Genomic DNA, 22,609 nt, shown 5'->3' on the forward strand with positions numbered 1-22,609 from the left:
TCTTGTTTTGAGGCTACCTCACATGGTGTATGGTTGAAAAGCTTCATATCTGGGCTAAGAGTTGTTGACTCTATTAGTCGGCCAATAAGAATGTATTGTGATAATTCAGCTGCTGTCTTTATGGCTAAGAATAATAAGAGTGGAAGTCGAAGTAAATACATCGACATAAAGTATCTAGCCGTAAAAGAACATGTGCAAGAAAAGAAACTGATCATTGAGCACATTAGCACTGAATTAATGATAGCTGATCCCTTGACTAAAGGCATGCAAATTAAAGGATTCAAGGATCACGTATTAAGGATGGGCCTTGGTTCCATTATGTAATACATTTATTATGTTTTGTATGAACTTTTCATTCATTGGATAATTTCTCATTTGGATTATGTACGTACATACTTTAGTTATTCTATTATATTGAGAAATATCATTATATTTTGACCAAGAGTAAACATAAGGTTTACTCATTAAGTTAATTGTGAGTGGTGAAAGACTAAGTATATAGTGATACATGGAAGATTAATTTTTGATCTTAAAAGGAATTAATCGCCATGATCCGTATATGGAGTTTTTCTTGTTAAAATGGATCAAGTGGGAGAATGTAAGACGTTTTCCACTTTTATAGGAATATATTATATTATTTTTGTGTGGAAAATTAATGATCCATTTAATGGGAAGTTGCCAATGATCAAGGCAACTACCCATGATCTTCCCCCACATTTTGGAAGCCACCCACTCTTTCACTATCTTGTCCACTACTCTATGATGGCTAGAGTAGTATAAGTAGACAATGTGTGTTTCATGAAAGGTCACCAAATCTACTCTCATATTTTATACACCATCTAAAAGTGAAAGGAGGGTTTGGAACCATCAACATTAATTAGAGCTTTCTAAAGTGCTACTGAGGTTTTTCAAAAGCAATGGCTGGAGGTAAATTAATCGATCTTATCTTGTTGCTTCCGCTTTATTATTATATGTTCATATGGAAATTAGAACATGTAAATTTATGTGATATGTTTTACATAGAGAAGATTGAGAGGGGGGATATCCGAGTTAAGGTCCGATCGCGAGGAGATCGCGACTCAAGAGAGAGTCGTGAAAATTTCCAAATGACACCCATCGGGTTGTCATTTCAAATACAAGGCCGGTACACGTTTAAAACCCACTTGGAATTGGATCAATTCCAAATTCTCAATTATTTGGAAATCCAAATACTAGCATTAATTGATCCAATTCCAAAATTTGAAATCAAATGCTTGAATCCAAACAAACCCTAAACAGATTTTTTTTTTCTTTCAAGAACATTTTATTAAGTAACCAAATATCTGTGGGGGTTTGGTGACAAAAGATTGTTTTTGGGGACACTACAAATTTCATGAATTTTGCAAAGTTAACCCATAAATATGCAACATTTGTTCTAAGCCAATTTAGTTGCCACAAGCTCTGCAAGATTTTTTATTAATTTAAAAATTAAAACATAATTCCGCATAATTAAGTTGTGGAGACAAATAAAAAATGTAGATCATTTTATAGCTTTGAATAAATAAAAACTTGATTTGTAAATAAAAAAAATATCAAATCCAACTACTATTAGTACAAACCATAAACTGAGCTTGAATTAAAAAAAAAGTTGCAGGTATACAAATGAAGAATGATAGTTAAATTTCCGCAACAATAAGCTACATGCTAATCTTACAATCCGCTAAACTACTCATTGAGAAGGGTGTAAATGAAAAAAAAACCGCATACTACTTCGAAATCCCCGATCCGAGAGAGTCTCTACCCCCGCGCGCTTCGTGAACTCCGCCGCCATTTTCTTATATGCTCCGGTGCCCATTTCTTCATCCAATTTGCCCTAAATTCCCCTCTCCAACCTCTCAATCCTCCAATTTCCTCAACAATTTCAAGATGTCTTTGCTCTCCCTCGTTCCGGTGCCGGCGATTTCTCTCCCGAAGGGATCGAGGAATGGAGGCGGGAGCTCTTCGATGAGGAGTCAGTGGAGATCTAGGGTTTCGATGAGCGTTTCGGTGGGATCTCGAGAGGCTGTGGCTGGCGACGAGCTGTTCAAGGATTACAAGGCGAGCTGTGCCTTTTTCTTCCCGGGTCAGGTAATCTTGAGTCGTGATTTGGTCATTTTGAGGGATTTTTTTTGGTGGTTTTGTGATTGATTGCCGTTAACGATGTGGACTTGTTGATGAATTAAGCTGCTCTTTGTACAGTTGACCTCTCAAAAACTTGTTTTTGGAGAGAGGGAATCCAAACCTTAAAAAAAAAAAAAATCCAATTTTAGTCAATATGGGACTAATGAACCCCCTTACATACCATTATAATATGACTTCATAGTACCTGCGTCCATATGATTGGCTTTGCGCTAGACTAATCCTGGAAGAACACTGCAATGCCGATATCATCATCCTGTTAATCTCTGAAAAGATGGTATTTGGACAACTCACTCCTAAAAGCTAGCTGACATTAGCCTCAACTTAGGATGGAAAAATGTCATTGGCTCTGATACCGTTTGTTACAGATGTTGGGAGAATTAACCTCTGTAAGGTAGTTGTTATGCTGATAAGCAAAGTTAGCAGTTGGAGAGGGAATGTGAAAGTTGATTTCAAAGAGAAGCCTTGAGCTTCAGCTTTTGGATAAAGTGGATTTCTAACAATAGCCCCAGCATTCCATGGAGGTTGGGAATCAGGGGTTCTATCGCATAAGAACGGACAAGACCTGACCAGTTTGGATCTCAAAAAAAGAAGGTGTCATATCTTTCGGTGTAGAATAGGATATTCGAGGTGCCACTAATATGTTATGCTTACAAGTCACAAACTTACAATAATACATGTTTCACGGTCAAATATAGAAATAAACAAGTAGAGTTCTGTTAATAATTGAGCTGAAACTTTGATTGTTTTCTGTGTCCGTTCTGTTAATAATTGAGCTGAAACTTTGATTGTTTTCGGTGTCCTTTTTTTCAAAGAGGAAGAATTTAAGATACTGTTTGATATGTTATGTTCAAAGAAAAATATAAAAGTGCTAAAATTGTAGCAGTTCAAACCATATATCCTTTACCCTTTTCTCCTTAACAGAAGTCTCAGACATCTCCTCCTCCTTTGTTCTTCTTACCATGACTAGAAAGATTTAGCCTTAAATTAATATTTAGCTGTTATAATTCTCTATGGTAACTTTTAATACAGCTACAATTATTACTGAGCATTAGATGGTAATCTAAACATTGGAAAAGATGGCACCGTCATGTAATTTTTGACCATAACATTGTATACAAAAATTATGTTTCTCCCATAATCATGAAATTTTAAAGTGTCCAGAGTACCAGCAAGGACCTGATGTTTGAAACACAATGCTTCCAACTAGTTTTCTGTTGTGTGTGTACTTAGAGTAATTTCATCGGGCAATTCCGAATGATATGATGTTTATTTTTTTGCACCTCAGGGTGCCCAAACTGTAGGAATGGGGAAGGAAGCCCAGAGTGTGCCAGCTGCTGCTGAGTTATTTGAAAAAGCCAACGATATACTTGGGTATGATGGTTGTTTTTTCATGGTTTCCTTTAACGTCCATTTCTTATTTTTAACTCTTTTTACTTCTGTCTATACATTATAACTGTATCCTGCAACTGAAAAGGGTTGTTCCAATATAGTCATATTTTCTCTCTTTATTCTCAGATTCAATCTTCTGGATGTCTGCCGCAACGGTCCAAAAGAAAAACTTGATTCCACAGTTATAAGCCAGGTATGATATAAATTTGCAGTTTTCTTTTAACTGCAATGGGCTGGGGGTGTTCCTCCCTACAGAATGAACACTCAGTTCCTGACTTCCTTTCCATTCCTCATCGGTCTCTACAGTGAAAGAAATCTTGACAGCCTCTGTATGTAGCATTTGCTTGTACTATTCGTCCCCGCTTCTGCTGTCTTATCCTAAAGATTCCATACCCTTAAAAAAAGAACAAAGTATAAGCAATTAAGATTACTGAATTAAATACAACTTCTGAAATCAGACTTATCTGTTTTAAATCAGTTAATACGATTCCTAAAGGCATTAGGAAAATAAGACAGTAGAACTCCATATAGTGAAAACAAAAGAAAGAGGCAAGTTAAAAAAAAAAACATATGCTTACAAACAGCTGGGAGTCCCTCTCTACGCAAGGTATATGTCCTTCTTATGATCAACTATTTCCATCTCGTTTGGTGCGTTTTTATAAGCCCTGTGCACCAATTTACAAAATGTGTTATCATCAAATGGTGCAAAGAATGATTAACAATCTAATGATGCATGCTATGCTTTCTAGTCACTTTAGATTTAAAAGAAGTGAGATCCATTGCTTCCAATCCTTCAACCCATATTTCACTGGAACAAGAAAACATCATTAAATTAAATAACTTCATAAATTCAAATAAACAAGGTTACAAAATATCATAGCCTGTTGCTTTAAACCTAGTCAACCCCTTAAATTAGACATCCATGTCATAAAACGTGGACAGATCCCATTAATTTGTCCTCTATTAAAGAGGATTCTGTTATTTTGCATCTTACAGAATAAATATCATGCAAGCCATCTCAGAAGTTACTTGGCCAGAGTGGAAGTTTTTTGTAAAGTTTGAATTACACATTTGAGTTATATCTGATACCGTGATATAGAGAAATCCTAAATCATGACAGCGATTGGGAAAAGTTTTGGTTTAGCCTTAATTGAATATGACATTCACGAAACAATTTTGTAGAACTCTGACATCATCATTGTTGAACGGAAATAGATAACAAATGAACTAACATGAAATATGAACTTATCTCTTGAATTGAAACCAAGTTGAACATTAATGGATTCAAAACTAGGAAACTGAGATGAGGTTTCGAATCATACACCCTTATGATTCCTTTGATAATCTATCCAAAGCATGTAAAAATTAAGAAATTAAAATGGAGAGTTCAGTGAATGCTCTTACAGATGTTGCACCATAAGCAATTCCCCTACCCATTAAAAGGTGAGTTAAGGCTTAATGAAATACTTGAGAAAATATTCAGGGCTCTCTATGTACAAGTTGAACTTTCATGGGATGTCCATACACAATGAAATTCATGTAAACAAGCTATAGAGCAAGCACAATATCTCATCAAATGATATTTGCAATTTTAAGATAATGTTCAGGGCTCTCCATGTGCAAGTTCAACTTTAATGGAACGTTCATACACAATGAAATTCATGTAAACAAGCTATAGTGAAAGCACAATATCTCATAGAATGATATTTGCTTCAAATTGTATAATTAGAAAAAAGTGAACCATTTGAAAAAGATGAACCTGAAGTTAAGAAACTAAGTATTTTTTCTTGATGTACTCGGTTCTGAAAAGGATCTTTTAGATCACAGGGGGGGTTCTGAAAAGGATCTTTTAGATCACAGGGGTCTCTACTCAGCTAATTAAGTGTTGAATACAAAAATAAATATAAAATGAAATCAACAAGTGCATATTAAAAAAAATCACGAGGATTAGAACTTGTAATCTATGAATATGAAAATGAGTCCACTTTATGTAGATCCTTCATCTTCTCTGCATTTTTTTGAAACTCCATTTATAGGCCAACAGCTACATCAAACTCTATATTATGTATATTTTTTAATGTGTGTGTGAGATTCTTGTGTTCTCTTCTTCGTTTCTTAGAATGAGAAACAAAGAAGTTTAAATTTAGCAATTAGTGAAGGACTTTGACGTGTATCTTTCTTAATTTCTTTATGTTGTCTACGGATTTCATGTTTTCATTTGCTTCAATTAACATTGCTTGAATTAATTATTGCTTTAGTGCAAATTCTCGTTAATAGCTCATAACAATAATTTAAAAAAATCTACAGGAAGTTGCTACTTTTTAGCTACTACGTGTAATTACAAAAAATAGGCAGCAAATAATTATGAAAACAACTATAGAACAACTATAAGGAGCTACTAACAAAATAAAAACAATTATATCTTTTCTAAAAATGTGAATTATTTGTTTATTATTTCATTTTCTCCCTTTTTTAGATTTAAATTATTAAAACAACTTACATAAGCAAACACTCATAGTAAAGAGGTTAATGAATTATTTTCTAAATTTTAGTAACCATGAAAGAGAAGCCTATGAATGAGGCATGCAACGAGAAATGCACTTACGTCAGAGCTAGGGTTGCAGCCTATACCCTCCTCTTTTAATTAAAAATAGACTAGATGATCATGGCTCCTCTTTTATCTTTTTCTTTTGCATTTTTCTTGATATTTTGAGATCTGAAAAAAATTTCAGCTGTTTAAAACCATCTCCATTACAACTAAATAATTCATTTTCTCAATTATAATTGTATTTATCATCGATTTTGATATTTCTTTCCTCTTTCAAGCCTTGCATCATAAGTCGCTTTCGTATTCATTTTGCTACAACTATTTCTCTATATGCATCTCATTTTTTTTTCTATATACAATCTTGAAAGCAGTTCAGGTCACAAATCCATTTAAAAATAATGGTTCTTTGTACTAACAAAATTTACTGGTCTTAATGATAAGTTACCAGACATGCTATATATATGGACGAGACACATTAAGAAAATTAGTTTTTGGTAATAACACCATGTTCTATTCCGAAAAGAGGGAATTTTTTTTACTCATATGATGTCATAGACTCATAGTTATACACTGAGGACACTTTTTTCGATTTTTTCCTAATAACTATATGACTTACATTAACTATATGACTTGCATAAGAAAATTTTGATATTTCTTTCCTCTTTCAAGCCTTGCATCATAAGTCGTTTTCGTATTCATTTTGCTACAACTATTTCTCTATACATCTATTTCTCTATATGCATCTTATTTTTTTTTTACTATATACAATCTTGAAAGCAGTTCAGATCACAAATCCATTAAAAATAATGGTTCTTCGTACTAACAGAATTTATTGGTCTTAATGATAAGTTACCGGACATGCTATATATATGGACGAGACACTCACATTAAGAAAATTAGTTTTTCGTAATAACACCATGTTCTATTCCGAAAAGAGGGAATTTTTTTTACTCATGATGTCATAGACTCATAGTTATACACTGAGGACTCTTTTTTCGATTTTTTCCTAATAACTATATGACTTACATAAAAACACATGTGAGGTTTATTTTTATTACTTGGGAAAGTAAAAAATGTTTACGAAGAGTAGTAAGAGGATTCTTTGAAGAGTCAATTACATGTAAAAATTATTGAAAAATTAATTATATTGATTAGAAATATATAAATCTTAAAGGATTATTTGTTGCATGAATAATATGAATCAAGTGTGCTCGTGTTGTGCGCTTGCATGTGAAGTAAGAACTTTATTTAGATAAGAGTTACGCTGAATAAATTGTTCAATTTGTTTTTTGAGTTTCACACTAGAATATCCTTTATCAATGATACTTATCTCTTACATCTATCTATATTGTTATATAAAAAACCAGTGAGGGATAGTGCAAATTTGTATGAGAGTGGTGGACATGTTCTCCTTTTCAATTGTTTGAAATTGATAAATTGTAATTTTACAAGGGATGATTTATTTCTCTTTTTTATTTCTTTCTTTCTAGAATATTCTACATGAGTTATTTACTAGGGATAATGTTTTCTCTTTTCTATTCTCTTTCTTTCCAAGATATACTATATCACTCAATGATGTGGAAATAAAATTGGAACCCACATAATTGCATATCTTTTATTTTTTAGGTGTTAAAATATAAAATTAAGAAAACCATGAAGAAACCATGAAAAAGTCTTCTTTTCTAAGGGTGTGTTTGACAAATCATCAAAAATGGGCCAATATTGACCTTAGATCTGGTTCTGAATAGAACTAGGTTAGTTGTGGCTCAATTTTATAGAATTGCCAAACCCACCCTAACTTTTGCTTCTAGGAAAAATTATTTATTTAGGAATAAAATGGGAATTATGAAAAATATGAAAGATATGACATGTCTATTTTCTCCCTCATTCAATCCACTTCTCCCTTCCTCTCAAATCAACAAGAGAAATAAAAGTTTTTTCATATATGCTCCTAAAATGTCAATTAGGACATTAAAATGTGATTAACTCTCTTATGTGAAAATTAAGATAAAGAAATTTTAATGTATGTTGCATGTGCGGCAATGCTAGTGTATACAATTCTCCAGATTTGTTTGAATAATTTAGTAGAAGTTTGTGTTCACATATATGGAAATTAAGTATATTTTAATACACAAGTACACACATATACATTTCCTTATCCCATGTCCATACCACACATCTTATTCCATTTTGGTTCCCCCATTGATAACTATTTCCTCAACACATGATTAGATGGATATGAAGTGGATGCTGCTATAGTGGAAGAATAGTGACGTCATACATACTTCATATCAAAATCATACTTCCCATGAATTTACTATTATTATAGTTAGCACACTAGGTAGGCAAAGTTCTGTCACTTGGTCACTTTTCATGCTTATTTATAAGTAGAAAGAGATATATTTTCCTGAACAAAAGGGATATAAATCACCTGCAGCCAGCAATATATGTCACAAGCTTAGCTGCTGTTGAGGTACTACGTGCACGTGATGGTGGTCAAGATATTATCAACTCTGTAGATGTCACCTGTGGTCTAAGCTTGGGAGAGTACACAGCTCTTGCTTTTTCTGGAGCCTTCAGGTATTCTTGATCAACAATGCTGTTATTATATATCTACATGATGAATTACATCATTACGTTAATAGTGAAATTCTTTGGGTAACACATAGTTTGGACTCATGATGGAAGTACTAACAATCTAGTGAAACATGCTGAATATGCTGAGTTCCCATGTATTTTATATGTTAATCTTGTTAATTTAACATTCTTTTTGTTGCAATTGCAACTTTGTGTGTATAAATTTAACTCCCTAGCTTCGAGGATGGGCTCAAACTTGTCAAGCTTAGAGGAGAAGCCATGCAGGTCTGGGCCCGAACCTAGGGCTGCAAGTAGTCCAATCCCTTACAAATTATTGACTTCCTCAAGGATCAAGGGGAACTTGATATTTACATATCTCCTCTAATTCTTCCAGGATGCTGCTGATGCTGCTACTAGTGCTATGGTTAGTGTCATAGGGCTGGATTCAGAAAAGGTGCAGTTGTTATGTGATGCAGCCAATGAGGAAGTTGATGAAAAAGAAAAAGTTCAAATTGCAAATTTTCTATGTCCAGTAAGATATCTTCCAATCTTATTATTATCTTTTTGGTTCTTAACATTATTTCAAATCCTTGGTCTTGACTTGAAATTAGTATTTTAGGGTAATTACGCTGTGTCTGGAGGTGTCAAAGGAGTTGAAGCAGTTGAAGCTAAGGCAAAGTCATTTAAGGCTCGAATGACAGTAAGTTCTCAAAATTGTTTGAGTTTCAATCATATGTCTATGAGATAAAACCTCCAAGTGGTTTGAAAATTTGGGCTTTCATATTCACGTCTGTGATCCCTAAACATGCAACATGGTGTGCTATAAACTAGCAACATTAGAATCTGAGCGTGTGCTCATTAGTGGAAGAAGAGACAAAACAAGTAATATTATTTTTCTTCGCATAGACATCCAGAAAAGACTTGGTTTGTCATTGTTCCTATTATTCCCCTACAGACGTATAACTTCATTGTTTGGTTATAATCCCTATCTCCACAACTGAGAACCAGGTCAAGTCATTGAAGCCTCTCTAATTAACTTCTTTCGCGTTAAGTCTTAGTGTATTTTGCTCAAAAGATGATATTTGCACGCTCTAAGTTGTACTTCGTGCATATAAAGTCTCCACAAAGTCATGATGCCTATAAATTCAAAATTGTCAATAGTTTATGGTAGGAATATTCAAGTATTTACTAATACTCAAGTATCTGCTAACTTTCTTTTCCTGTATGCCCAGAATGTAACCTTCCTGTGTTCTTTGCCCCTCAAATTGTGGTGTTCCCCCTAATATCTTTGCGATCATCACGTCGTAATCCCTGCAAAGTCGAGTGTGTTATGTCCTTTTTCACCATAGCTTCTATCCCAGTATTCAAGTGTTGTTACATATCTGATCTACTACTAGTTTTCTTTTCATATATCCCCAGAGTAATTTTCGTGTATGCTTCGCCCCTGGTATGGTCATGCTATGCTGACACTAAATGCCTCTTTTCCTAGCACTTGATTCTGTATTTGGAAGGACACATTATGCGTGCTTGATAAAAACAACTTGTCCCTACTGGAATGCAAATATTTATAGCTTCGAACGGTTTCGAATTAAATGACACCTTAAAAAAAAAGATGGTTTTCATCGGATGATATACCAGTGTGCTGGGGGGGGATCCCACCAATCGAACTATGCCACCTTGCTTTGCAGCTTGTAAATGTAGTGTCATTCTTACAAATGCATAATAATTACATTACATGTTCCCCGTTTATCTCTACCATGTGATTTAAATTGCACAAAAATGTCAATGATAAAACTGTGCGTAATCTATTTATTAGTTCATCATGGTAGCTTGTGTTTTGCATTAAAAAGCAATCAACAGATGAAAGTGATGATATGAGGCCCTAAAATAATTTGTATTGGATCTCAGGTACGCCTAGCTGTTGCTGGTGCTTTCCACACGAGGTTCATGGAACCGGCTGTCTCAAGATTGGAAGCTGCATTGGCAGCAACAGAAATAAGAAAGCCCAGAATACCAGTCATATCCAATGTGGATGCGCAGCCGCATTCTGATCCTGAGATGATCAAAAAGATTTTGGCTCGTCAGGTGACTTATCCATGCTACGAAATCTCACGTTACCGTTGGTAAATAAGCATTTCTAGGCTTCTCAAACTGTGAAATTCTGTACAGGTGACTTCTCCAGTCCAGTGGGAGTTAACAGTGAAGACTCTCATGAACAAAGAGGTTACAAAAAGCTATGAGCTGGGACCTGGCAAGGTATTCTTACGCTGCAAAATTCCTTTATTACAGTGGACTTGTGCATCTACTTAAACAAGTACTCGACTTCTATTTCTCGATTGCAGGTTATAGCAGGAATTGTGAAGAGGATCAATAAGAGTGCTGTTATTGAGAACATCAGTGCTTGATCATGCCTTTATGGATGCATTTTTCGACGCTGCAACTTCGTTGCCTCCTGAGGCTGATGATGCTTAAACTATAGAAAGTAGCTTGAGAGCTGAGCTCGTAGCCGTATGAGCTCTGGATGGAGGTCCAGCAGTGCAGATTGTTGATGACAAGAATTTATAGTGAAGGCAAGCCGTGTAATAAGACATGTTTTTACGAGTGCATCATTTTTCAAAATTTTTAAAATGTATGATGATCACGCGCAAGTTTATTTATTTGTCATATTTTTGAAACCAGGAAACTACCTCTAGTTTATGAATATTCCTTCTGCGATTAAAAATCTTGCTTACAAATTGAAAGGACTCCATGGATCTCTATACGCATTCTAGTCAAATGGAGTTGCTTATTAGTAAATGAATATAAATTATTAACAATAAAAGTTAATGGTAACGTCGTTACCGAACTCCCAGCAAAGAAAAGGAGGGGGAAAATCATTTTAATTGAGTAGGTCAGCTCACATCACTAACCAGCATGACGTTAAAATTTTACCTCCTGCTCTTATACATAAATTGGAAAGTAACAAGGAAAAAGAAAAAAAAAATACAAGAACATAAAAAAAGAAAAAAAAATCAAGACATTCCAAATTGAAAAATATTAAGCGAAAAGTTATCTTAGAGATGCTAAAAGAAAAAATGAGGGATAATATGTTTCGAGGTAACAAAAATTCCCTTCCTAGAAAACAAGGCTTTCTGCCGCCTTCGCAGTATCACCAAAGAAAATTTAAGATGACCAAATCATCATCATTTCTTCCTCTCTCTTACAAGCCAATTCATTTGAACAAATACTAATTTATGATTTCATGTTATGCAGCTATTAGATAGAAGATAAAACTAACTTCAAGCGCTCTCGGTCACGGGGTACTCGAACACCACATCTTTACCACAAAGCCTGCGGTAGACTCCAGAAAATGTCTCCAGCTTGTACTCGGTGTTGTTGCGCTCCTTGGGATCCAAGAAGATCTGAAATGAGGTGTGTGTTTTAGAAATGGTAAGAATTCTTCCTCTATGGCGACAAAATGAAATAGTAGTGACACCAAGAAAACAGTCAGCTGTCAAAAAGAGGATTTAATTCGCTTATTTTCAGCAATCTTTTAGTGAGCACTCTAGTTTAGGAAGTTCTCCGGAACTCAAAAACATCCATTATTATATAACTAAATTCATAATTATATAGCCTATGATTAAGTAAACCCAATCATATAACTTATATGTCAAACTAAGATGACTATGAAGTTTGAGCTTTTAAGGAAAGACTAAATAGCACTTCAATACCTAAAATTTTCACTCATTTAGCACTAATATACCCTCAGTAGTCTTTTATAGCAATTATATACCTTGCGTTTTTTTAAATAGACATGTTAGTACCTTTTGTCATGCAAATGTGAAAATTTTCATCCCAAAGTTCTTACATGTAACATTCAAATGCTAATTTTATAACTTCAAAAACTACCAAGTTTCTTGAACTCTGTTAACTCTATCCAAAATTTTAAGAATTTCACGTTTGCATAATATAAGGTATTTAAGTGCTATTTAGCCTTTAAGGAAATTATCTTGAACTCAAAAACATCAATCATGTTATGAAGGGTTTTTTTCGATATTGGTCCCTCAAATATTTAGTATTTTGATTTTGCCCCCCCCCCCCACCCCAATCTCATAAATATGCTGAAATTAGTCCTCCCAGTTAGCATCCATCTGATTTTGGATGGAATATTCTCAAATATTCCTTTTAACTTTAATTTTTGAATTGGACTGACCATTATACCCTTTCATTACAAACCCAAACCCATTACCCATGTAATTCATAACCATTTAGATTTACAAACCCATTTCATTACAAACCCAAACCCACTTCAGTTCTCATCTCCCCATTTTCATCTCCTTCCTTCTCAAAGCAAGAAGTTAAGGGCAAAAAATCTAGCAGTAGACAACAGCAAAGGATGTGAAATGCTGCTGGAACTGTACCCAATCAGAATGTGGGTCTGTCTCTTGTCCTCATTACTAACCTTTCAATCTCCATTGATGCAACTTTGAGAATCCATAAAAAGGTCTGATCGGTCTCATCTCTTCAGCAAAGAGGTATATAACCCCAAAACGCCTCTATCTCTGGAACAGTACCCAATCAGAATGTGGGTGATTACTAACCTTTCAATCTCCATTGATGCAACTTTGAGAATCCATAAAAAGGTCTGATCAGTCTCATCTCTTCAGCAAAGAGGTATATAACCCCAAAACGCCTCTATCTCTTATCATCAAAACAATAACAAGCTCTAACATAATAGCTTGTCTCCACAAAAACATGAAGGCAAGTTGTAAAAACACCCCCAATCTCAACCTCATCCTCCTGGTTTATTCCTCTTCATCGTATTCATGATTCTAAGATCAATCTCCTCTTCTTCTCCCTTTCCTACTACACAAACCACAACCACACAGACTCTTAACACTCCCCCAGTGCAATCAACAGCAACACATTCATTCTCAAACATTCTAAAAAATGCCACCCTCCCTCGTAGAATCAATCCTTCACCATGCACCTTAAACACCATCCTCAACAAACCCTCTGAGATCTTGGGCTGAGGTGCTGCTACTGAAAGAAGCAGCGGAAGGGATAAAAGAGAGATGGGGAAAAAAAGGCTTGTTGGTAATCATCAGTCACGTTTACCACTATGTACCAATGGTTAAGAGATTTAACAGATAACATAACATGAGGGACTGATTTCAACATACTTATAAGATTTGGGGGACTAATATTAAAATAGTGATGACTTAAAGGGACTAAATATCGAAAAACCCTTTATGAAGATACCTTGATAAATATCTATCACTTAAGCATCTAATCACATTGGCGTATGGTCTAGAGTTTAGACTACAATCTACCCAATCATCTTATGTGTCAAACAAAAGGCTTATCCAACAATGACAGCAGAAGTGACTATAATAACGGATAACTAAGTCTTATTGTTACTTTTACCTTAATGATCTTGGAGCCATCCAAGTGATATCTCACGCGCTTTCCTACAATTTCCGCAGGGTAGACAACATCCTCCAAAATAGCATCATGTACTGCAGTGAGTGTACGGTTGCGAGGGCGAATAACCGCTGAACCTTTCTTTGGGGGCCTCACTATCCTCCGAGAAGCAACAAAGATCACGTCCTGCAAGTAAGCAGCACGGAAAAGTTAATTAAAAGAAGGAAAAATAATCTAGGAGTCAGATATTAGTCTTCTCCACGGAAAAGGGCTGAGACGTAACACTTAGAAACAAAAACATAACAGTAACAATAATATAAGAAAACACAGATATTGTTGTATCCAGGGATAAAGGTCTACACTTGTTATCTAGAAACTCAAGAATTAAGACTAGGAAGTTGCTTGAAACAAAGCAGCCTATAAACGTAATCGACTAATCCCACGGTCTGACACAATGAAATATCAAGCGGAATAACATCGACTCCATTAAAAATTAGTGGCGAAATGCAGACATGTGCGCCATTGCATGCTGTTAAAAGTGTCCAATAAGTGACGGTTGTTTTGAAACTGTAAATAAAGGATAATAGAAATTTGTCTCTGAACAATTGAAAAGTACACCTTGAAGTTCACGAAAAGACCACAAACCATGGCTATAGCATCATAAACATTAATTTTGTATGAACGCATCTCATTCTTGTTTGTAAGAGAATGATATACAGGTCTTTTAACTCATGAATGTTGAAAATTACAATGTACACAAGGTATACTTTGTATTCAAAAAAGTCTTATAAGGTTAGTTACTTAACACTTAATACAATTGTCAGCATCAACAGCTCAAATTTGTGAACTATTCCCCACAAATCAGTCCTTAATTGAATAGTTCAACGCCCAGGTGAAGGCTACTTATGTATTGGGATCAAGCAGGTTATTGAAAATTTACTTGGATAAAGGGAGCTCCCAAGAGATAGAAACCACATATGCTGATTAAGAAGGCTCAACAATAACAAAAGGAAAATAACACACATAACTGCTCCAACATTCTGGATAACAGGCGAGATGTCAATTATGCAACAAAGGATATTCTGAGGGTAAAATATAAACCACATAAAGAGGTTTGGGTATGTACACAGTACATTGACTGCAAAGAAAGCAGTAAAGCATTTATGGCATTGGTCTTTTAAAATATAAAAACTGGTGATAGAAAGATCAATTCTGAAGTTATATTCTATAATGTGATGAATACAAGGTCAAATGAAGCTAAAATGAAGACTTCAATCTATTTGACTCAGCATCCCCAAATGAATTGAATGCTTTTTCACACTCAAATAGCATTTAAAGAGATGAATATAGGGTTCGGTAGATTGTTTTCATACCGTATATTATGGCACTCATGAGCACATCTTGCACTCAAGGTTTCTATTTCTGACAATATTATGTCATCACTCATCAGTGAGAAGTTCACTGCAGTTCAACCACAAAGAAGCAACACAGTTTCTTCTATCAGTGTGAATTTTCTATAGGCACAGTAATAACTAATTATAAATCAGGGAATGCAAAGCTAAGATACGGGTAATAAGTTTAACTATATTTCGGACTTTTTTGGTGCCTTAGCTAGCTATAGGCCGCCAGAGAGCAGCTTGAGTGCTTTGTGCAGTGATGATTAGTGGGGAGAGTTGCAGTAGTGTCAAGATAAGAGCAATGAAAATTGAGAAAAGAGGTGATAGAGAAGAATGAGGCTCTGCGAGCAAAGTGAAGTGTGACGGGCAAGATTTTCAGAACCTTCAATTCAACAATTTTCTTCCATTCTTAATTTAACCCCTTTTAATAACACCTCTATAAGCATCTTAATTCATGAAATATAAATCAAACCAAAAATCTCAGTCAGGATACCAACGAAGTCAAAAAGCACACCATTTCAACAGTCCACAGAATGGATAACCACTAAAACTCTTGTACAGCATACATGCATCACAAGCACATTGCTATAAATGTTATGATCCATAGAAAGAAAGAAAAAAGCGACGAAAAATTCAAATTCCAGCTTCACCTTTCCACCGAACTTCTTCTCCAGTTCCCTAACAAGCCTCACATGGATCTTCCTAAAACCCTTCCTCAACCTAAACGGGACATGAATAACAACTGCCTTTCGGTTCCCAGCTACGTCAATCTGACTGCATATAAAATACCCAGAATTAGCATTTCGTTCAAACTAGAAAAGGTAAATTAAAACAAACTCCCTTCATTTATAACTTTTTTTTTCAAGAAACCCTCATCCAAAAAGCTCAAAGGAAAACCCTCATCCACGATAATTAATGACACTGTTTGTTTTGGTTCCTCAGCTTCCTCGACAGACGATTGGTTAACTGATAAAAGCATAGATTTATTTACCCAAAAAACTAACTATTTTCTTTTTTACCCGACTTGAAAAAAAAGGGAATTTACACACTTTTCCTAAACTTACAGCGCAGAATTGATGAAGAGATCCTTCAAGTCACTCTTCAGCTCCTGGTTAGTGTTCTCCAAATCGAAGATCCACTGCAATTAACCCAAGTATTACATTGCTTAATCACGAAAAAAATCATGAAAAACAATAAAAATGAAACCCTTATAAAGATGAAATTGACCTGAGCAACGTTGTACTCGAATTCGGAGGGCTCGAGGCCCTTGTCGTTCTGGATCTTTCTACCCGCTGTAAACATTTTTAACTTCTACTCTTACCTGCTATTTCCACGCGAAATTAAATTAAAAAGGTAAGCTTTTTTCAAGAAAAAGAATCGAACTTTTGAGAACGCTAGATCGATCTAAGAGATAAGTATAAAAATTAAGGTACAGCTTCAAAACCCTAGTTGAATCGAGGGAAATACCTTGAAGAGGCGCGATCGAGCGAGCGAGAGAGAGAAGGAAAAGAGAGAGCTTGGCGGCCTGTTAAGGAATTTGTATATACTCAGACGCAGCCCTCAGATGGACGGTTGTGATGGAATCAAGTACTTTATGCACATTGACCCTTATGAGTTTTACTTTTTTGGGGATGCTAAGCTTTGGATTTTGAAATTCTGGATAAGTAAAGACTTTTTAATATCCTGATTTTCTTTTTTTTTCAAAGAGAATTTGTAATTCTGAGAGGAAATTTTCATATGACTTCCTTTCTTTTTTTTTCTCTGCAAAATTTGTGAGTGAAGAGAGGATCACGTAAAGTGATCAGCAAACTTTCCTCAAAAGAAATACAATTGTATAAATTCTAGTTGAGATTTCCAGCTAATGCAAATATTTTTTTTATGTCTCCCACTTTTCCCGTAGATTTCTAAGAATTTGAGCAGGATATTTAGGAAGAACGAATTGCATGTAGAACTCTCTCTACTATCACCTAAAGTATTATTATCGCAGATAGACATTGAGTGATTTTTTTCACTCTTTTACCCTCGTAGAAAGGTAAAAGTTGTTTTTTTTGTAATAATAAATTGATATACTAGAGCAAAAGAGTATAAAAATTGCACTTCATCAACTTATATAAATTAATGTAGGCAAAACATAAGTTCTTATATTATCAAACACTAGTGTGAACACCGTGCAAAGCACGACATACGGTACATTATTTTTTTTCCCGCTACAGCAATCGCGGTTTTAAATGTTACAATAATTTTTTTATTTTTTGGGTTGCTACAGTATCTCATCTCTGCTATAGTTTTCGAAATGCTACAATACTCTGTTTGCTACAGTAATGCGTCCGGTTTTTTGTTCACTGCAGTAATAATGCTATAGTAAATATTGCTATAGTATTTACTATCGTATGAATAGTAAATCTTGAGTTCTCCTGTTTGTATAGATGAATAGATATATGAATTAAACACTTCTTGTTCATTAAACATGGTCCTATAAATATCTCAAATTTAATATCATGCCGCTTTCAATATTACTTTATTATTATATATTATTTTCATAATAATTATCTCACAACTAAAAGTGTTCCATTCGGCTAGCAGAGGAGAACAAAAGCAACTTTTTTCTCCACTAAGCATGCATGCCCAATTGGCAATTGCCCATCCTATGCTATTGATATTGCATGATTATTTACGCGATGGCTAATTTCAAGCACGTGACTCTATTGTATTGTTTAATATTTGTTTATATGCATCTCATTAATACCATTGACTAACATCCATCCATCTATCAATATCATGATGAAATTTGCGAAGGGAGAAAAAATGGAGCACATGACAAATCTCCGCCGAGTTCTGACAACCAAGACAACTTTTACTGGCTCAGAATAAGGTTGCAATTTTTTTTTTGATTTTGTGTTATTTTTTTTCCTTTTGTTTTCTTTTTTTTTCTGTTTTTGTCTTTTTATGCATCTACATTTGTATTTTTTTCGCATTTTGAAAAATACGAGAATAATGCTAATCAATGTTGGAATTTATTGGATAGAAACTCACTTTTTGAAAGTAGGACATTCCAAACGTACCGACCTAGCTCGGCCCGGATCTCCGGCTCCGGGCCAGGCAAAATGCTTAGCCCACTTGGGCCGTGCCCCGGTCCAGGTCCGAGCCAAATCGGGCCAGGCTGGATTTTTTTATATTTTTATATTTTTTGTATTTTTAGCTAAAAGTTAATTAAAAATTAGATTAAACTTATTATATTTATAATAAGTACGTATTAATATCTACTTACATATTAGTATATAGCTATATATTATATGTAAGTATATATAAGTATACATCAATGATCGTATCATACTATAATTATATATAGTATATATATTAGAAATATATATGAAAGTATATATAAGTATACATTAATGACAATATATACTTATATATATAATATATATAAGTATATTTTAATAACCATATCATACTATAATTATATATAAAAAATATAAATATATATCTAATATGTCCCAAACCCGGGCCCGACTAGCTCGGATTTTCCGGGCCTTACCCGGGCCTAGGCTGAGTTTGGGCCCAGCCAGATCCAAAGCGCACACATTTGAAAGAATGTCTTTTAAATTTCAAAATAAATAACTATTTGTTTAAAAGTTCTGTATGAAAAAATTGAAAAAAAAAACCCCATTTTAAAAGAGACACTTTATAGAGGATTGTGAAAAATCATTTCATAATTGTGTTCATTGAAAGACACCTCTTACCCATCAGGTATGACTCGGACGACGGGCTTACGTTCGATTTTGAGCTGAGATGAAAAAAAAACCTTTCCTCGTCACATAAATTATAAAATTTTAAAAAAATATTTTAAAAATTTTTAATGACTCTTACTCTTAAAGTTTTTTTTTCTTTCTTAGAAAATTGGCAATCCCTATAAAAGTTGTTTCATAGATAATTGTGGGAAAATTTCCAAACGTGCTTTCTAGAATTTTCATACTATGTTGTACCTTGAGAGACAATTCACATTAATCCAAAGCATACTTTATTATTAAGCAGGATGAATATTTCCTTCATAAAAGTGATTTTCATACCTCTTACTATCTATTCTACTAATAATCAACCTTAAAATTATAGACCATTTTTCTAATTAATCTAAGTATTTTTTTTCACTTTTTACAATTAACACTAAACTTTTTATTCCATCTTCTTTCTTAATTATCAAAGGGAAACGTCAATAGGGCAACGATATTGTTGCCAAGTTCGCTTTTCAATGAAAATTCCATGCATATGAATGGATTAGTTATACTTTAGTCGAGTTGATGATTATGCCCTCGTTAAAATTAAGAAAAAATTGTGTCAAGATTCCAAATATGAAAACTTGATGTGCCTCAGGCTCTTGTACTTTCATTCTTGTGTATAAAACCAATATAGAAGGTAATATTGTGTCAATGCCCTTATTCCTTTGCCAACTAAGCACAAAAAGAGTGGGAAAAAAAAAATCTAAAAACCCAAAAATACCCTCCCCCACTCATGAAGATCATAACCATGGTGAGATTTCTCCTCTCTCTTCCTGCTTCCAACTCAACCCTCTCCCTAACTCCTCATCCCCCACCTCTGTCGCCGACGTCGTTGCTAATTAGTTTCTCCTCTCTCATCTCTCCTAACCATGACCTTAACCACAATCTTCATGTGTGCTCCTCCCTCCTCTCCTCCTCTCTCCTAATTCTAACTCTAACCCTAATCTTCCTCTAAATATAGTCCTCCCCTCCAATGGGCAAGATCTCATCTTTCCTCCACCACCGATGTATCCGATCCAAATTCTTACCCGGATCTGAACCTAGATCCACCTCCAGCTCCGCCAATGCCTCCTCAGAAGTGCTTATTATTTATTGATATATAAAATACTTCTGTCAAGTAGTATGCAGTAAGTACGTAAATATAAAGGATTAGCTGACTGACATATAGAAATATGACATGTTTAACTTCTGTTTATATCCTCTCTAAACAATGCATTTCAAAAGGCCTCATATCAAGTGTATTTTATGGATACCATCATCCTGAAAGGAAAACCCAAGATCTAATGCAGAAATAACAAACAAAGGATACACCAGGCTCAAAAGCGGCATTTCCCAGTCTTTGGCCTCTTCCTTCCTCCTCTTCAACATTAGATGCTTATATAAGGATTTCCAGGTACCCACTCTCAAGCCTCTCTCTTTCTAATCACAGCCCCACTAAAAAACTAACAGAGATAAATTATAAATGATCACATGAGGAAGCTAATCCATGGATACAATAAAGTTACATGTTACTTCTTATCATTAATGTTACACAAAAGGAAAAATGTAACTATTCTACGCATGAATCTTCACACGGACCGATAAAAATGCATCTCCCTCAGTTTAAAACTACTCCAATTTAAGCCAGCACAAGTCTACTATTGACAGGGAAAAGCTGAACTTCCTAATGAAAAATCTCTATTCAAACTTAAAAAGAGTGTCTACAATTTAAGGACATTTTATACAATTGATTATAGTTGCAGTTTAGTTTCTCAGAACATCTGAAACAATCAAGTCTGTTGAGTACAGAAACTAGAGTAATAATACAACTTCTCCGATTGAAAAACAGGAGGGGGGGGGGGGGGCATGCATTGTTTGCTGGCAGTTCATTAAGTTTATTGAACAGAAGAAAAGATACTGCAATCTAGAGAAGAAAGATATGTGAGTAGGTATTTCAGCTACTGATTTGGCCAAAAAAAAAACAGCAATTAAATCTCAAATGGAGGCTCTTAATGCAGATTAAGTAGAATCTTAGGAACGTATGCACCATATACAGAAACACACATAAAGGTGCTGCCAGAACAGATTTGGAATTCTTTTCTTACAAGGGAGCATGCACAAATTATACGTATGAAATAATAACCTACATAATATAAATTCTACCAACAGAAAAACTTATAAACTAAGCACAAAGATCTCAGAACGTAAAAGGAAAGTAAAGAAAAAGAAAAGAAGAGGCAAGTTGATATTATTTTCTGTTAAGACATTAGCCTTTCAAAACATTTTTCTTTAGAGAAAAAAGGGGCTCATATCAAGTGTATTTAGCACACTGTCAGTGCGGAAGGAAACCCAAAGATCTGATGCACGGTTAAAGAAGAAGAGGCATAAGCGCCTCCAACGCTTTGCTCCCAAATTGTCCCAATGAATAAACCCCACAGGGAGAGGATACACACACATGCACGCGCGTGCACACACGCAAAACGAAGGAAATAATACAAAGAGCCCCTTAGTCACCCTTTTTCCTCTTATGCGGCAGATACTTCTGCAAGGATTTCCAGTTCTCCATTCAAGCCTCTCTTTCTAATCAGGGCCCATATCTGAAACTTCAAATGACAACATTAAAAACACTACTATGAAGACATAATCAGGATGCCATGTGATACAGCAAGAAACTCATCAAGTAAACATTCTATTGTCATTTGACATGTGTGCAGAAATATAGTGATGCGATGGAGAAAAAAGACTATGTCAATATTAATCCATGAGGGCGTGAAAACAATCCCATCCATGTCCACACCAAAAAAAAAAAAAAAAAAAAAAAAAAAAAAACTTACCATCCAAACTGTTTTCATAATCTTATACTATTACAAACTAACTAACTAACTAGTATGAAATCCCTAAAAGAGATGAATTTGAATCCAGATGCTGATAGCCACAGGACATGTTTCATAATGCAGATGCGAACTACTGAACAATATGCAAAGATAAAATCTTTATACCAAAATGTGAAGAAGAACACATAATAATCAACAAAACCTGCGAAAAATTTAACAAATTCGACCTCCTAATTAGTCTTGGGAAGTGGTAGCAGTAATCTCACCTCTCAATCTCCTCAACCCATCCACCCACCGATCCTCGGTCTCCCGATCCGCCCAATCCGGCGCCGATCCACGAAATCTCACGCCCCTCATCGCCTCCATGACCCTAGACGCATCCTCCGCCGTCAACGGCGCATTCCTCCAATCCTCACCCTCTCTAAAAGCCCTAAAGAGTCAAGATCGACGCGTCCTTCTCCCTCCCCCCCTCGCCCTCCATTTCCTCCTCCTCATCGACGGAAATTAGGGTTACGGTTTTGGTAGGGAGTTGGGATCCCCCCCGCC

General features: G+C 35.0%; 2 protein-coding genes and 1 long non-coding RNA gene across 4 annotated transcripts; 1 reads left to right on the forward strand and 2 right to left on the reverse strand.

Annotated features, from left to right (window-relative positions):
* LOC109842658 (malonyl CoA-acyl carrier protein transacylase) lies at positions 1,758-11,377 on the forward strand. Its single transcript, XM_020411503.1, has 10 exons — positions 1,758-2,106; positions 3,446-3,531; positions 3,676-3,742; positions 8,535-8,677; positions 8,911-8,959; positions 9,069-9,206; positions 9,294-9,374; positions 10,583-10,759; positions 10,844-10,930; positions 11,017-11,377. Exons 1-10 carry the CDS (start codon positions 1,819-1,821, stop codon positions 11,077-11,079), a joined length of 1,179 nt encoding a protein of 392 aa, XP_020267092.1. The 5' UTR covers positions 1,758-1,818; the 3' UTR covers positions 11,080-11,377.
* LOC109843309 (40S ribosomal protein S7-like) lies at positions 11,678-17,043 on the reverse strand. 2 transcript variants are annotated; one of them, XM_020412239.1, is made up of 6 exons: positions 16,942-17,043; positions 16,702-16,795; positions 16,539-16,612; positions 16,125-16,248; positions 14,081-14,263; positions 11,678-12,075 (listed from the first exon to the last, which is right to left on the reverse strand). In XM_020412239.1, the coding sequence occupies exons 2-6, from the start codon at positions 16,774-16,776 to the stop codon at positions 11,953-11,955; spliced, it is 579 nt and encodes a 192-aa protein (XP_020267828.1). In that variant the 5' UTR covers positions 16,777-16,795; positions 16,942-17,043; the 3' UTR covers positions 11,678-11,952. The 2 variants fall into 2 exon arrangements, with proteins under 2 accessions (XP_020267828.1, XP_020267829.1); XM_020412240.1 differs by having other exon boundaries at positions 16,702-16,798; positions 16,942-17,029.
* LOC109844079 lies at positions 21,457-22,603 on the reverse strand. The gene is made up of 2 exons (XR_002247871.1): positions 22,330-22,603; positions 21,457-21,826 (listed from the first exon to the last, which is right to left on the reverse strand). It is a non-coding gene; the product is annotated as an uncharacterized LOC109844079 (long non-coding RNA).

Source organism: Asparagus officinalis, chromosome 5 (genome assembly GCF_001876935.1).
Source record: "Asparagus officinalis chromosome 5, Aspof.V1, whole genome shotgun sequence".
NCBI classification, from domain to species: Eukaryota; Viridiplantae; Streptophyta; class Magnoliopsida; order Asparagales; family Asparagaceae; genus Asparagus; species Asparagus officinalis.

Coding starts and splice junctions, on each gene's coding strand:
- LOC109842658 (XM_020411503.1), top strand. CDS start 1,819: ATGCTCCGGTGCCCATTTCTTCATCCAATTTGCCCTAAATTCCCCTCT. Junction 9,207..9,293: donor TTGCAAATTTTCTATGTCCA/GTAAGATATCTT, acceptor TTAGTATTTTAG/GGTAATTACGCTGTGTCTGG. Junction 10,931..11,016: donor ATGAGCTGGGACCTGGCAAG/GTATTCTTACGC, acceptor TCTCGATTGCAG/GTTATAGCAGGAATTGTGAA.
- LOC109843309 (XM_020412239.1), bottom strand. CDS start 16,776: ATGTTTACAGCGGGTAGAAAGATCCAGAACGACAAGGGCCTCGAGCCC. Junction 16,613..16,701: donor TCGAGTACAACGTTGCTCAG/GTCAATTTCATC, acceptor GGTTAATTGCAG/TGGATCTTCGATTTGGAGAA. Junction 16,249..16,538: donor CTCTTCATCAATTCTGCGCT/GTAAGTTTAGGA, acceptor TTTTATATGCAG/TCAGATTGACGTAGCTGGGA.